This window comes from Cervus elaphus, chromosome 33 (assembly GCF_910594005.1).
Source record: "Cervus elaphus chromosome 33, mCerEla1.1, whole genome shotgun sequence".
NCBI lineage: Eukaryota > Metazoa > Chordata > Mammalia > Artiodactyla > Cervidae > Cervus > Cervus elaphus.
This window is the reverse complement of record NC_057847.1, coordinates 6,155,130-6,167,277: the sequence shown is the minus strand read 5'-3', so window position 1 is coordinate 6,167,277 and position 12,148 is coordinate 6,155,130. Positions and strand designations below refer to the sequence as shown.

The 12,148-nt window shown below is 37.7% G+C and overlaps 1 protein-coding gene across 1 annotated transcript in view; it reads left to right on the top strand.

Moving 5' to 3' along the window:
• Positions 1-12,148, top strand: part of UGGT1 (UDP-glucose glycoprotein glucosyltransferase 1) — a 112,871-nt gene that overhangs the window by 64,948 nt on the left and 35,775 nt on the right. Inside the window, exons 19-25 of the mRNA XM_043894221.1 lie at positions 49-169; positions 3,665-3,763; positions 5,028-5,051; positions 5,545-5,639; positions 7,674-7,880; positions 8,662-8,793; positions 9,585-9,715. Coding sequence (XP_043750156.1) covers positions 49-169; positions 3,665-3,763; positions 5,028-5,051; positions 5,545-5,639; positions 7,674-7,880; positions 8,662-8,793; positions 9,585-9,715 — 809 coding nt within the window. The remainder of the gene's footprint in view (positions 1-48; positions 170-3,664; positions 3,764-5,027; positions 5,052-5,544; positions 5,640-7,673; positions 7,881-8,661; positions 8,794-9,584; positions 9,716-12,148) is intronic.

Below are 12,148 nucleotides of genomic sequence, written 5' to 3'. Positions count from 1 at the left end.
TTGTTTAATGTGCATCTTACCTGAATCCTGTCTCTTTTTTTCCTGTAGGGTGAACTGTCCCATGACCAAGATGTGGTAGAGTATATCATGAATCAGCCAAATGTTGTTCCACGAATCAACTCTAGGATTTTGACAGCTGAGCGAGAATACCTGGACCTAACAGCAACCAGTAAGTAACATTTCAGGAACACTTTAAGCTTTTTTGATTTGTCTTTCAAAATCCTGTATTTATTGGATTCTAATGTTCAGAAGATAACCCAAGATTGTGATACAATTTTGTTTAAACTCTTTGTACCTTGATTTCATTATATGAGCCTCTAAATTTACAAGAGTTTCCTTCAGAGGAGAGAAATTCTTCCTGGATAAATCTTTGTAAACTCTGAAAGTTATTCAGTGTCTTTTAAATGCCAGCTCAACATAGGCACTAGATGGTAGGAATGGTCCTGGATTATGGACTTTCTTACAGTCCTAAAGCTCTTAAGCCACTGTTTTCTTCCTAATTCTGGTGTCAATTTCAGCAATAATGTTGACAAATATCTCAGAGAGCTTTACTCGGTGGACTTAAGAATGCCTTTTTAATAAATAAAGCTTCATTGAGAAATATCGTACTTGCCATAAAAGTCAACTGTTCAAAGTGTAAGTTGTAATGTGTACTGTTTTTAGAATATTCTCAAAAGTTGTGATCATCACGCTATCTAATTTTAGACTCCTCCAAAAGAAATCATGTACCCCATTAGTAGTACCTCTCCATTTCCCACTTCTCCTGTCCTTCAGCAACTACCTAATTTAGTTTCTCTTTCTGTGGATTTTTCTGTTCTGGATATTTTATATAATTGGAAGTTTTTTGTGACTGGCTTCTTTCACTAAGCATAAAGGTTTTTAAGGTTCATCCACGTTGTAGCCTGTCTCAGAACTTCCTTTTTATGACTGATTCATTTTCCATTGTATAGACAGGCCATACTTTGCTTATCTGTTCCTCAGTTGATTAATGTTTAGGTTGTTTCCACAAGAATACCATACCTTTTTGTAGCTCATGAAACTGAATACCGGAAAAACAAACAACCCAGTCAAAAAGTGGGCAAAATACATAAACAGATATTTCTTCAAAGAAGACATACAAACGGCTAATAAACACATGAAAAGTTGCTTAACATCACTCATTATTAGCGAAATGCAAATCAAAACTACAATGAGATATTACCTCATACCAGTCAGAATGGTCATCATCAAAAAATCCACAAACAATAAATGCTGGAAAGGGTGTGGAGAAGACATCCCTTTTGCATTGTTGGTATGAATGTAAATTGATACAGCCACTGTGGAAGACAGTATGGAGATTCCTTAGAAAACTGGGAGTAGAACTACCACATGACCCAACCATTCCACTACTTGGTATATACCCCGAGGAAACCAAAATTGAAAGAGACACATGTACCCCAATGTTCACTGCAGCACTATTTACAATAGCTACAATATGGAAGCAACGTAGATGTCCATCAACAGATGAATGGATAAAGAGACTGTAGTACATATATACAATGGAATATTACTCAGCCATATAAAGGAACACATTTGAGTCAGTTCTAATGAAGTGGGTGAACCTGGAGCCTGTTATACAGAGTGAAGTAAGTCAGAAAGAGAAAAACAAATATTATAAATTAATGCATCTAATGGAATCTAGAAAGGTGGTACTGATGAACCTATTTAAGGGCAACAGTAGAGACACAGACATAGAGAACAGACTTGTGGACATGGATGGGGGAAAAAGGGGAGGGTAAGATGAATGGAGAGAGAAACATGGAAGCATATACACTACCATGTGTAAAATAGATGACCAATGGGAATTTGCTCTGTGACTCGGGGAACTCAAACTGGGGCTCTGGAACAACCTGGAAGGGCGGGAAGAGGAGGGAGGTTAAAGACGGAGGGGACACGTGCATACCTAAGGCTGACTCATGTTGATATATGGCAGAGGTCAACTCAATATTGTGAAGCAATTTTCCTTCACTTAAAAATAAATGATTTTGGAAAATGAGAAAAAAAAACAAAGCCTTGTTAAGAAGTTAACCCCAGGTGCAGTTTGTTCTTTTGCCTTTGCTGGAGACTATGGAGGCCACTTTAACAAACTGCAGGAAATAAAATAGAGATATCATTGTTTGCTCAGGAAATCTCACTGGGGAAGAAAGGATATGTGTAATGGTGAAGTCAAAACCAAGTGTGTTTGTTGTGGTAGTGAGTACGATAAATATATAGATCTATTTGTGATTGGTACTTTATTGCAGCTCTGTTCTACTTGAAACTAAATTCCTTTTCTTTCAGGCAGAAGAAAATGGTTAAATATAGGCAGAGGAAAAATTCACATGTATACTTATATTTGAAAAAAAAAGTAGTTAAGAAAATACTTTTTACCTGAAGAATTAGTAGTGCAAGGCAGGCGGTGTTATGAATCTTCATCCTGTCTGTTGTTTCCATCATTGTAAATTAAGCTGTAAAAAGTTATCTTTGGAGTACTGATGAATAAGGAACATAAAAACAGTTCTGTGTTTTGGGATATCTTTCTCCATTGAGTGTTACCATTCTCAGCTGTGACATGGTGCTAGTCCACAGTGGCAAGGACGTAGTCCGCTTGGTGAGCATTTTGAAGCTGTCAGTGAAGGAGTAACTGGCGTCCTCCTCACCCAGTGGTTATCGCTCCATCATCTTCACTGCTCTTGGCCTTTGCTGTCCTGCAACTAAGTTTAAGGCCATGGTGCTTCCTCCCCTCCCCTGCATATAGCCAACAGTATGAATGGACTATGTCTGTCGTAAATTGCTTACCATTACTAAAACATTGATTGAGCGGATAGTAGGCCCTCGGTGTGCTGTGCTGAAAAGATAGATGGGTGTGTGGGTGTACAGACCAATAGATGGGAGGGTGGGCAAGCAAGCTGTGCTTGGAGGGTGGGGCACAAAGCAGGGCATTTGTATTGGGGTGTGAGTAATGCAGAGACCTGGGATGATTGCTGGAGATAGAGGGTTTATGATACCAGGCTGGAGACCACTTTGTAGGTAGGAAGGAATTACGAAGTACTTAGAGCAAGAGAGTGACTTGATGAAGCTGGAATTTTGGTAAGAGTAATCTGAGGGGAAGTGATTAATAAGAGCAAGTGCCCATAGGCACTAATAGGGAAAATATATATCTAAAAATGACCTCTTGTTTCTTTTAAGGTTAAAAATGTTATTGTGATAGACATGAAATAACTAAAATATGAGTTTTCTTATATTTTCTCTCCCATTTATCCCCTCTTATCCCCACATAGAATAGGGAAGAGTCTACTGCAGGGATGGACTATGGAAAGGAGAGATGAAGTTAAAGAGTCTCTTTAAAAGATCATCCTCTAGGTATAAAGTGAAAGAGTAGGAATAGAATTAATTTAAATCATCAAACTAACACATATATGAGAGTTATGTGTCAGATGGGTACATTTTCTCTTTGTGTCTTAAAATATGATTAATGAGGTAGGGGTCATGTTGTTAACTTGTTCAATGAACTTGGAACAACATATTTTGCTTATGCATTTTGTTAAAACATATATTATGGTCAAATCAGATTATCAATTGAGTGTTAACATTAGATTGAATTTAGGCATGTTAATTATAAATCTACTTTAATTTTTTTTTTCAGATAACTTCTTTGTGGATGATTATGCTAGATTTACCGTCTTGGATTCCCAAGGCAAGACTGCTGCTATAGCCAACAGTATGAATTATCTGACTAAGAAAGGTAATACATTTTAGGCTTACCTTGGATTCAACTTTTTTTTTTTTTTTAGTATTTACAAAAATTTAGTGTCTATTGAGAAAGTGATTCCATAATTTCTGTTGATTTTTGGTATAATTATTTGAGTCTAGAAATTAACCTATTTAAATTTAATTTATATATTTATTTGAAAATTCAGATGTTATCTTTATAAATTTTGTGTGCTGTGTGTGCTGTGCTTAGTTGCTCAGTCATGTCCAACTCTTTGTGACCTCATGGACTGTAGCCCATCAGGCTCCTCCGTTCATGGGATTCTCCAGGCAAGAATACTGGAGTGGGTTGCCATGCCCTCCTCCAGGGCATCTTCCCAACCCAGGTCTCCTGCATTTCTGTCTGAGCTAGCAGGGAAGCCCAAGAATACTGGAGTGAGTAGCCTAACCCTTCTCCAGAGGATCTTCCTGACCCAGGAATCGAACCAGGGTCTCCTGCATTGCAGGCAGATTCTTTACCACTTGAGCTACCATAGTAGACATAAAAGGCAAAAGGAAAAATTTTTTCATGGTTCAGAATGAAAAAGAATTATGTAAAAATGGCTTAATGGACTGCAGATTGGTTTGACTCACCTCTTCAATGACAACATTGGATTACATTTTTAGAATTTATAAGATAAGTTAAGTGAATGTCGCTCAGTCATGTCCAGCTCTTTGTGACCCCATGGACTATGCAGTCCATGGAATTCTCTAGACCAGAATACTGGAGTGGGAGGCCTTTCCTTTTTCCAGGGGATCTTCCCAACCAGGGATCGTCTCCCACATTGCAGGTAGATTCTTTACCAGCTGAGCCACAAGGGAAACTTGGTTCAAGAAATCCTTGTGTACATTTTTAAACTGATTTTGATACAGAGTTCTTTATGCAGATCAAAATTATGTAAAATGATACCCTTTTAATGGCAGACAGATGTTTTTCCTCTCTGGTCACATTTATTACCCTTTCAAAGCACCGACTGTCATTTAGGGTAGCTATTTTTATTACCATTGTAGCTTTCTCCCAGAGAGAAATTCTGGCTTTTCAAATGTATATTTAAGTACAGGCAATTGCTTCATTTGGTTCCTCAAAGAAATTGATTCCGAGGAGTCCTTGTATAGTTCTGTAACACAAATGGGACTAAGAACCAGAAAAAAGGCATAGAGGATGTTGGGCATTATTTAAAATTTGTCTCTTAAGTTGGCATTAATTAGAGAAATGACATTTTCTTTTCTTCTACTCTTTTTCCTTTACTTTTGTCCAGGAATGTCCTCCAAGGAAATCTATGGTAACTTTAAACTTCAGAATGTTCTATTCCTTTTATTAATTTTTATTAATTATCTTATGTGGTTCAGGCACTGTTGTAATTCATAATTTATCGCTACTTTATTGGAATGTTTCTGGAACTTGTGGGTAACAGATAATTTATCAATGCAGATAAGTTCTGTATGTTTGTAAAGAGTTATATTTTAGAAAGTTACAAATGAATATGATTAAAGACTATCATATGTTACCCACACTTTCAAAGACTGTTTTTCATTTTACGTGCTAACAGATGCCCAAACCAAAATAAATTAATAAATGCATGTTTCTAGTTTCTAATTAAGCCACATGGATGGTTTTCATGCTTTCATTCTAGTATCAAAGTTTCGCTGCTTTTGCTTTGTATCTTTATTTCTTGCATGGTTTGCAGAAGTCATCTGACTTAACAGCAGTACTGAAACATAGGATGTGCTTTCTCCCCTCCTCCCGCTCAGTGTGTTGTGTTTCTTTTTCTACAGATGATTCTTTTATTAGGCCAGTAACTTTTTGGATTGTTGGGGATTTTGATAGCCCTTCTGGAAGGCAATTGTTGTATGATGCTATTAAACATCAGGCAAGTATCTACTACTTCAGTCTGTATCTTTGTTTGAGGCTGCAGTATCTTCATGAACATCTGTGCGCTGATAATATGCTGGTGGGGAGGCTGAATCCTGCATTTTTAGTGCTTGGGGAAAAGAAACATTGTTTTCTCAGAGGTCTGTCCACTATTGAGAAAGCCTAGAATACTGCAACATTCTGACTTTTTTTCTTTAAAAAATTTATTTGTTTATTTATGGCTGTGTTGGGTCTTTCTCTGGTTATATCAAACGGGGCCTCTTCTTCATTGCGGTGCACAGGCTTCTCATTGCAGTGGCTTCTCTTGTTGCAGACCATGGGCTCTAGGCTGCAGCTCAGTAGTTTTGGCAAACGGGCTTAGTTGCTCCACAGCAATGTGGGATCTTCCTGGAGCAGGAATCGAACCCATGTCCCCTGCATTGGCAGGCAGAATCTTAACCACTGGACCATCAGGGAAGTCCGGGAATAGATTCGTTTAGAGGAAAAAATAAAGAGACATAGACAAGTTTTTAATTGTACGACTGTTCATGCCTTTGCTGAAGAGATGCTGCAAGGTTCATTTTGTATATTGTGTGGAAGAGACAGAGTCCTTACCTTGACAGAGGTCCAGATATGGGAAAAATATTACTTAGGCACATCAGCGCCTGTATAATAGAAGTTGGTGTAGGCATGCAGAGGGATGCATATACAGGTGGCCTGAAAGCTAGCCAGGGTATCACCTGTAGAAGTGGAGTGAGTAGCAGTGGTGAACAGTTGAAAAAATGTCGCCTCTTCTAGACATCCTCATTGTCAGGGAGAGAGATGTTACATTTCCTGAGTGGTTTCAGATTGGATCTTCATCCAGGTTTCGCACCCCCCGACCTGTGTCCTCTTACCACCCTGTGTCCCAAGGAGGCTCACTGGAATACTGATGTACTGAATGCCTTTATTGTCCAAAGGAACAGACTAGATGGTGTGGTCAGTTCAGAGTTGTGTTGTGAGCAGTCCTGGAAGGATGATATACGTATAATGCATTTTTAAATTGATAAAGCTTGTGCAGTGGTAAAGTGGGAGAACAGGGAGTGGGTAATTGAGGTGATACGTAGGTTCAGAAGACAAGCACAAATTAATAGGCTGTACATTGTCACCAAATGAATGCACCCATGTGACCACCACCCAGTACAGAAATAGTCACCTGAAAGTATGGCCCTGCCTGTGGCCTCATCACTATCCCTCTCCTGTCCTTCTCCTCATATCCTAGGTTTGCCTGTTACTTTGTTTAAATAGACTCTTACAATATTAATATGTGTTTGTTTGCATTTGATTTCTTTGCTCAACATTTTTGAGATTTATCCATGGCTTTACAAGTAGTGGTAATTAGTTCTTTTTCATTGTGCATTGGCTGTACCACAGAGTTCTGTTTGTTTAGTCAGTTTGATGGACAGTTGGTTTGTTTCTAGTTTGGGGCTAGAAGAATGTTGCAGTGAATACTCCTTATACGTGTTTTTAGATACACATAAGTATGAATGATACACATAAGTATGAATTTCTGTTGCTATGGCCCTTTTTTTGGTTTTTGGGGTCATAGATATCTTCTTCCACATGAATTCTTGACTTTTCACCCAAGGAGAGATTAATTTTTGCTAGAAATCGGTGAAGGCCATATGACTGAAGGGTTTGCTGAGAGCCCTTCAAGAGGGTTGTGACTTATGGTAGTTAAAGATGGGTGTAGTTGGGATTCACATGCCCAAGTGAGGCATAACATGCACAAGAAGAATGCAAAGTGTGTTGGGGAAATACAGGACTCTGACAATCTGTAATGTATACCGTATTTACAGAGATGGCAAGAAATGAATTGGAAAGGTAGGTTGGGGGCCAATTCATATAAGGGTTTGATGCCTACTTACAGCATCTTAACTTTATTTGGTATGCAGAGGAGAACGACCGAAGGCTTAAGTGTTATTTGCTACTTATGGAAAATGACTGATGTTAATGCTGCTTTTTAAGTTCAAGACATCTACCATATAACCCTTATTTCCCATTTTGTAAATAGAAATCCAGTAACAATGTTAGAGTAAGCATGATCAATAATCCTAGTGAAGATATAAGTTATGAGAAAACTCAGATCTCCAGAGCAATCTGGGCTGCTCTCCAAACACAAACCTCCAACTCTGCTAAGAATTTCATCACAAAAATGGCCAAGGAGGAGACTGCCGAGGCCCTGGCTGCAGGAACTGACATCAGGGAGTTCTCTGTTGGGGTAAGTCTGTGTATTGCATGAGGCTGCCTTGTTTTGTTATTTAGAAGTTCATTCCTATGGGCTGATTTGTCCTGTTCCTGTTGATGTCAGAATTTGTGATTGTAGTTCTGAGCTCAGAGAATATTTTTTAAGTTGGAAGAGTCTTTCCAATAAATAACAATTCTGCGATTTTTCCTTTACTTCACATTAAACTTACTAGGTTTCATGATGTGCATACATGAGTTTATGTATGTTTCTAAGCACAGAGCCATTGGTTTTGTAAGTTTTTAAAAGGTAGATAGTGGTTGACTTGTTTGTAAAGCAAAGAAAAATATTTGCTTCTAGAAATTTAAGCTACTTAGTGAGTTAGAGGCTTATGTGTTCTTGATATATTTCCAGTATAAGTCCAAGTTAATAATTTATATATTACATACTTTTGATTGTTGTGTAGTTTTAAAATTTTTTATAAAATGATGAATGTATTTGATGTTTCAGTTAGAAAAAAGGTTCTCTGTTGAAATTAACAAGATTTAAAAATGCATAATAAAGGTACCATGAATTATAGTTTGCCAATTGAACTATCACATAAAGGACCAGGAAAAGGAAATAAGCTATTACTTGTTAAGTGGGAGGTTGGGAAAAAAATGGGAGGAAATGTGGAAAATGGAGACATCATAATGTTAATTATTACAGTTATTCATAACTTTCCACTAGAGCATTTTATGATTTATTCATATGATTATTAATTTTTGTGGTTTTCTTAATAACAGTTACTTTTCCTTAATAACAATTGCTTTCCTAGGGCATGGATTTCAGTCTTTTTAAAGAGGTCTTTGAGTCTTCCAAAATGGATTTCATTTTGTCTCATGCCATGTACTGCAGGGATGTTCTAAAGCTGAAGAAAGGACAGAGGGCAGTGATCAGCAATGGAAGGGTGAGGATTTTGTCCTGAGACAAGGTTGCCTTCAAATTAGATTAGTGAACAGTCTTGGCAGCATTCTTCTCTGAAGCTAGTAAACTCTTCAACAGAGCTACTTTTCCCAAAGGTGATTAGAGCTGAGGCAGTGCTGACGATCATTGCTGCTCCCTTGTTTCAAAGGAAGTTTGCTCGTTTGGACACAAATGTCCTTATGTGAAACCTTCCTCCTGTTTAGTTTTGCCCTGCGATTGTGTAAGATGCTGAGAGTGTGGTTGCTCTCAGAACATAAATTCCTAAGACCTTTGATACATAAAGTGTTTGTCCCATGTGGGGATTATATTTATGGTTTGTGCACTTTATATGAACTTAATTGGTTTATGCTTAGAATACTTCATAAATATCTGCAGACGTGAAAATGAGACTAGACAGATATACTAAACTTGAAACTCTTAGCACTTAGGGTGAAATCTCTGGTATCTACCACTGCATTTCTGTTTTGGCTTTTTTATTATATTCAGTGAGAATTAATGAAAATGATATTGCTGTTTTATTTCAGAGTTTGCTTACTGTAAAAATAGTGTAAAATATTCAAGTCTACACTCTGTTGAGTGTAGAGGAATTGATAAATGGATAGCCATATGAGTTAATTTGGCTTTTATTTTAACTTTTCTCATTGATTTAACTTAGACATATAAACACGTTTTGGGTTTGTAAAGTGACTTGGTTTGTAAGGTAGCCTGAGGACAACCAAGGGCTTCTCTGCAGCCCGCTGATTCCAGCACTGACTACCCTGCTCTCTTTCACAGATCATTGGGCCACTGGAGGACAGTGAATTCTTTAATCAAGATGATTTCCACCTCCTGGAAAATATCATCTTAAAAACTTCAGGACAGAAAATCAAATCTCATATTCAGCAGCTTCGGGTAGAAGAAGATGTGTAAGTTTTGCCGTAGAAGAAGTTAATCAGTCAAGTCATAGGGGCGATGTTAATTGGACCTTTTTCATGCTTTAAAAAAAAAAAATGTTAAACATCTATTCCAAGATGTTTAACATCTATTCCAAGACAATCAAATGATTGTCTTCATTTCAGGTTTACTTATTTTTGCTTCTATTGAAATGAGTTAATTTTGCAGCAAGCTGTTTTAAGAACTGAATTAGTTCTCTCCATTTTGATTTTTTAAAAGTTTTTGATTGTGGAAAATTTCAAACATATGCAAAAGTAGAGGGGTAATTTTATTTCTTTGGAATACTTATGGAAAGACATACTTTTCCTCATTATCTCTTTAATTACCCTTCAGTTTTATTTTCAGGAAAAAAAAGGCAAGTTAAGTGTTTCTTTTTCTTTATTTACTAATTATTGAATAATGAGTTTTTGTTATGTAGTCCAAAGGTGATGGTGATGAGTTGATTATTATTGGTTCTTTATCATTATTTTAATCCTTTTCAGTGTTATTACTAGCTTATGTATTTTAATAAGTTATTTCTCAAAGGAAGAAAAGTAATTATTTAATTGGTCTATGTACCTGCTGTGTAACTGGAGCTCATATTCATATTCACATGGTTTTTGGCATTAAATATCAAATGGATGTGTAATTGGAGGATGTATGTTTATGTTTAATGTTCATGAACCATGATACCTTTTTCCACAGAGGCTCTCCCATTTTACTTTCCCATCAGTAATACATAAGGGTTATGATTTCTCCACGTCCTTATCAACATTTGTTATTATTATTTTTTTTTAATAATACCCATTCTAAATGGGTGTGGTATCTCCTTGTGGGTTGATTCATACTCCCCTGATAATTAGCGATCTTGAACATCTTTTCATGTGCTTAATAGACCATTTGTCTATCTGGGAAAACATCTGTCCAAGTCCTTTGCTCATTTTTAATTATTTATTTTGTTGTTGAACTGTAGGAATTCATTTATATTCTGGATATCAATCCCGTATAGCTGTGTGATATGCAGATGTTTTTTCCCCACTCCATGGATTGACTTTTCACACTCTTGATAGTGTTCTTTGATGCATAGTTTGAGGATATAGAATTTTTTAAGTTTTTTTGTTTTTTCTTTTCTTCATCTATTTCATATAGCATGATGTTGCAGAGTTCAAGGTGCATATCTTAGTGTTGACTTTGATAGCTACTAAAGTAGCCTCTTTACCAAGTTTTATGTGATATGAGAAGGAGTCTTTTTTCATCTCAGCCAAACTGGGGTCACAATAAAGAGGTTTTGTTCTGCCTCATTTAGTGCTCCTTGTTTTAGCCTATGAAATACCTCGGATATAGGCCAGGAGCTAACCTATGACTTGAAGCCACTGTGTCATAGGCATAGGCTTGACGTGTTCCTTGGACTACTCTCTCTCTGTCTCTGGAGCCTGTGGAGGAGTCCCTTGGAGTCCTTATGGACTATATAATTGCCAGACTATGCACAAAAGACTTGTCTTTTAGCAACTAGAAATGTACTGGGTGGGTACTGGGTGGATATAGACAAATAAGGTAGCTTTGGGCTTCCTTGGTAGCTCAGTTGATAAAGAATCCGCCTGCAATGCAGGAGACCCTGGTTCGATTCCTGGGTCGGAAGATCCACTGGAGAAGGGATAGGCTACCTGTTCCAACATTCTTGGACTTTGCTTGTGGCTCCGCTGGTAAAGAATCCACCTGCGATGTGGGAGACCTGGGTTTGATCCCGGAGTTGGGAAGATTACCTGGAGAAGGGAAAGGGTACCCACTCCAGTATTCTTGTCTAGAGAATTCCATAGACTGTGTAGCCCATGGGTTGGCAAAGAGTTGGACACAACTGAGCAACTTTCCCTTTCACCTTCAAGGTAGTTATGAGGCTGCCGAAAGATTGATGCTAAAACTTGTAGGGTTTTCAGAGTGACCTTGCTTGCCTAGGGTTTTCCTTAGTGCCAGGACTGTTCCACCTTGGAGTGGCCCCTTGTGACAGCCACAGCTTTCATGCCTGACCCAGACCTGCAGCCAAGAGGCCATCCTCAGCTTCCTAAACCTCAGTTGTGACCTCTTTGATCAAAGGGCTCATCCCAGGCCACGTTAGTGTCCCTTGACATCTTTTGTGACAGTGTTGACACATCACAGGAAACAGATGACCTACTTTATTTTGTTTTCAGAGTTAGTATTGAGAAGTGCCAGGGGATGTAATTTGATATAGTTGTTTAGTTCAGTGAGAGAATGGATAGGCTAGTTCAAATATTTTCACAAATATACTCAAATATATTTTAGCATTCTTAGAATTCAATCCTTGGTTCAGCAGACTAGAGCATTTTTTTTCAGTCTCATGATTTAGTGCAAAATCTTCCTTGGTTAGAAATCAAGTTAGGGGAGGGGTGGGGAACGTGGAAATGCTTTTC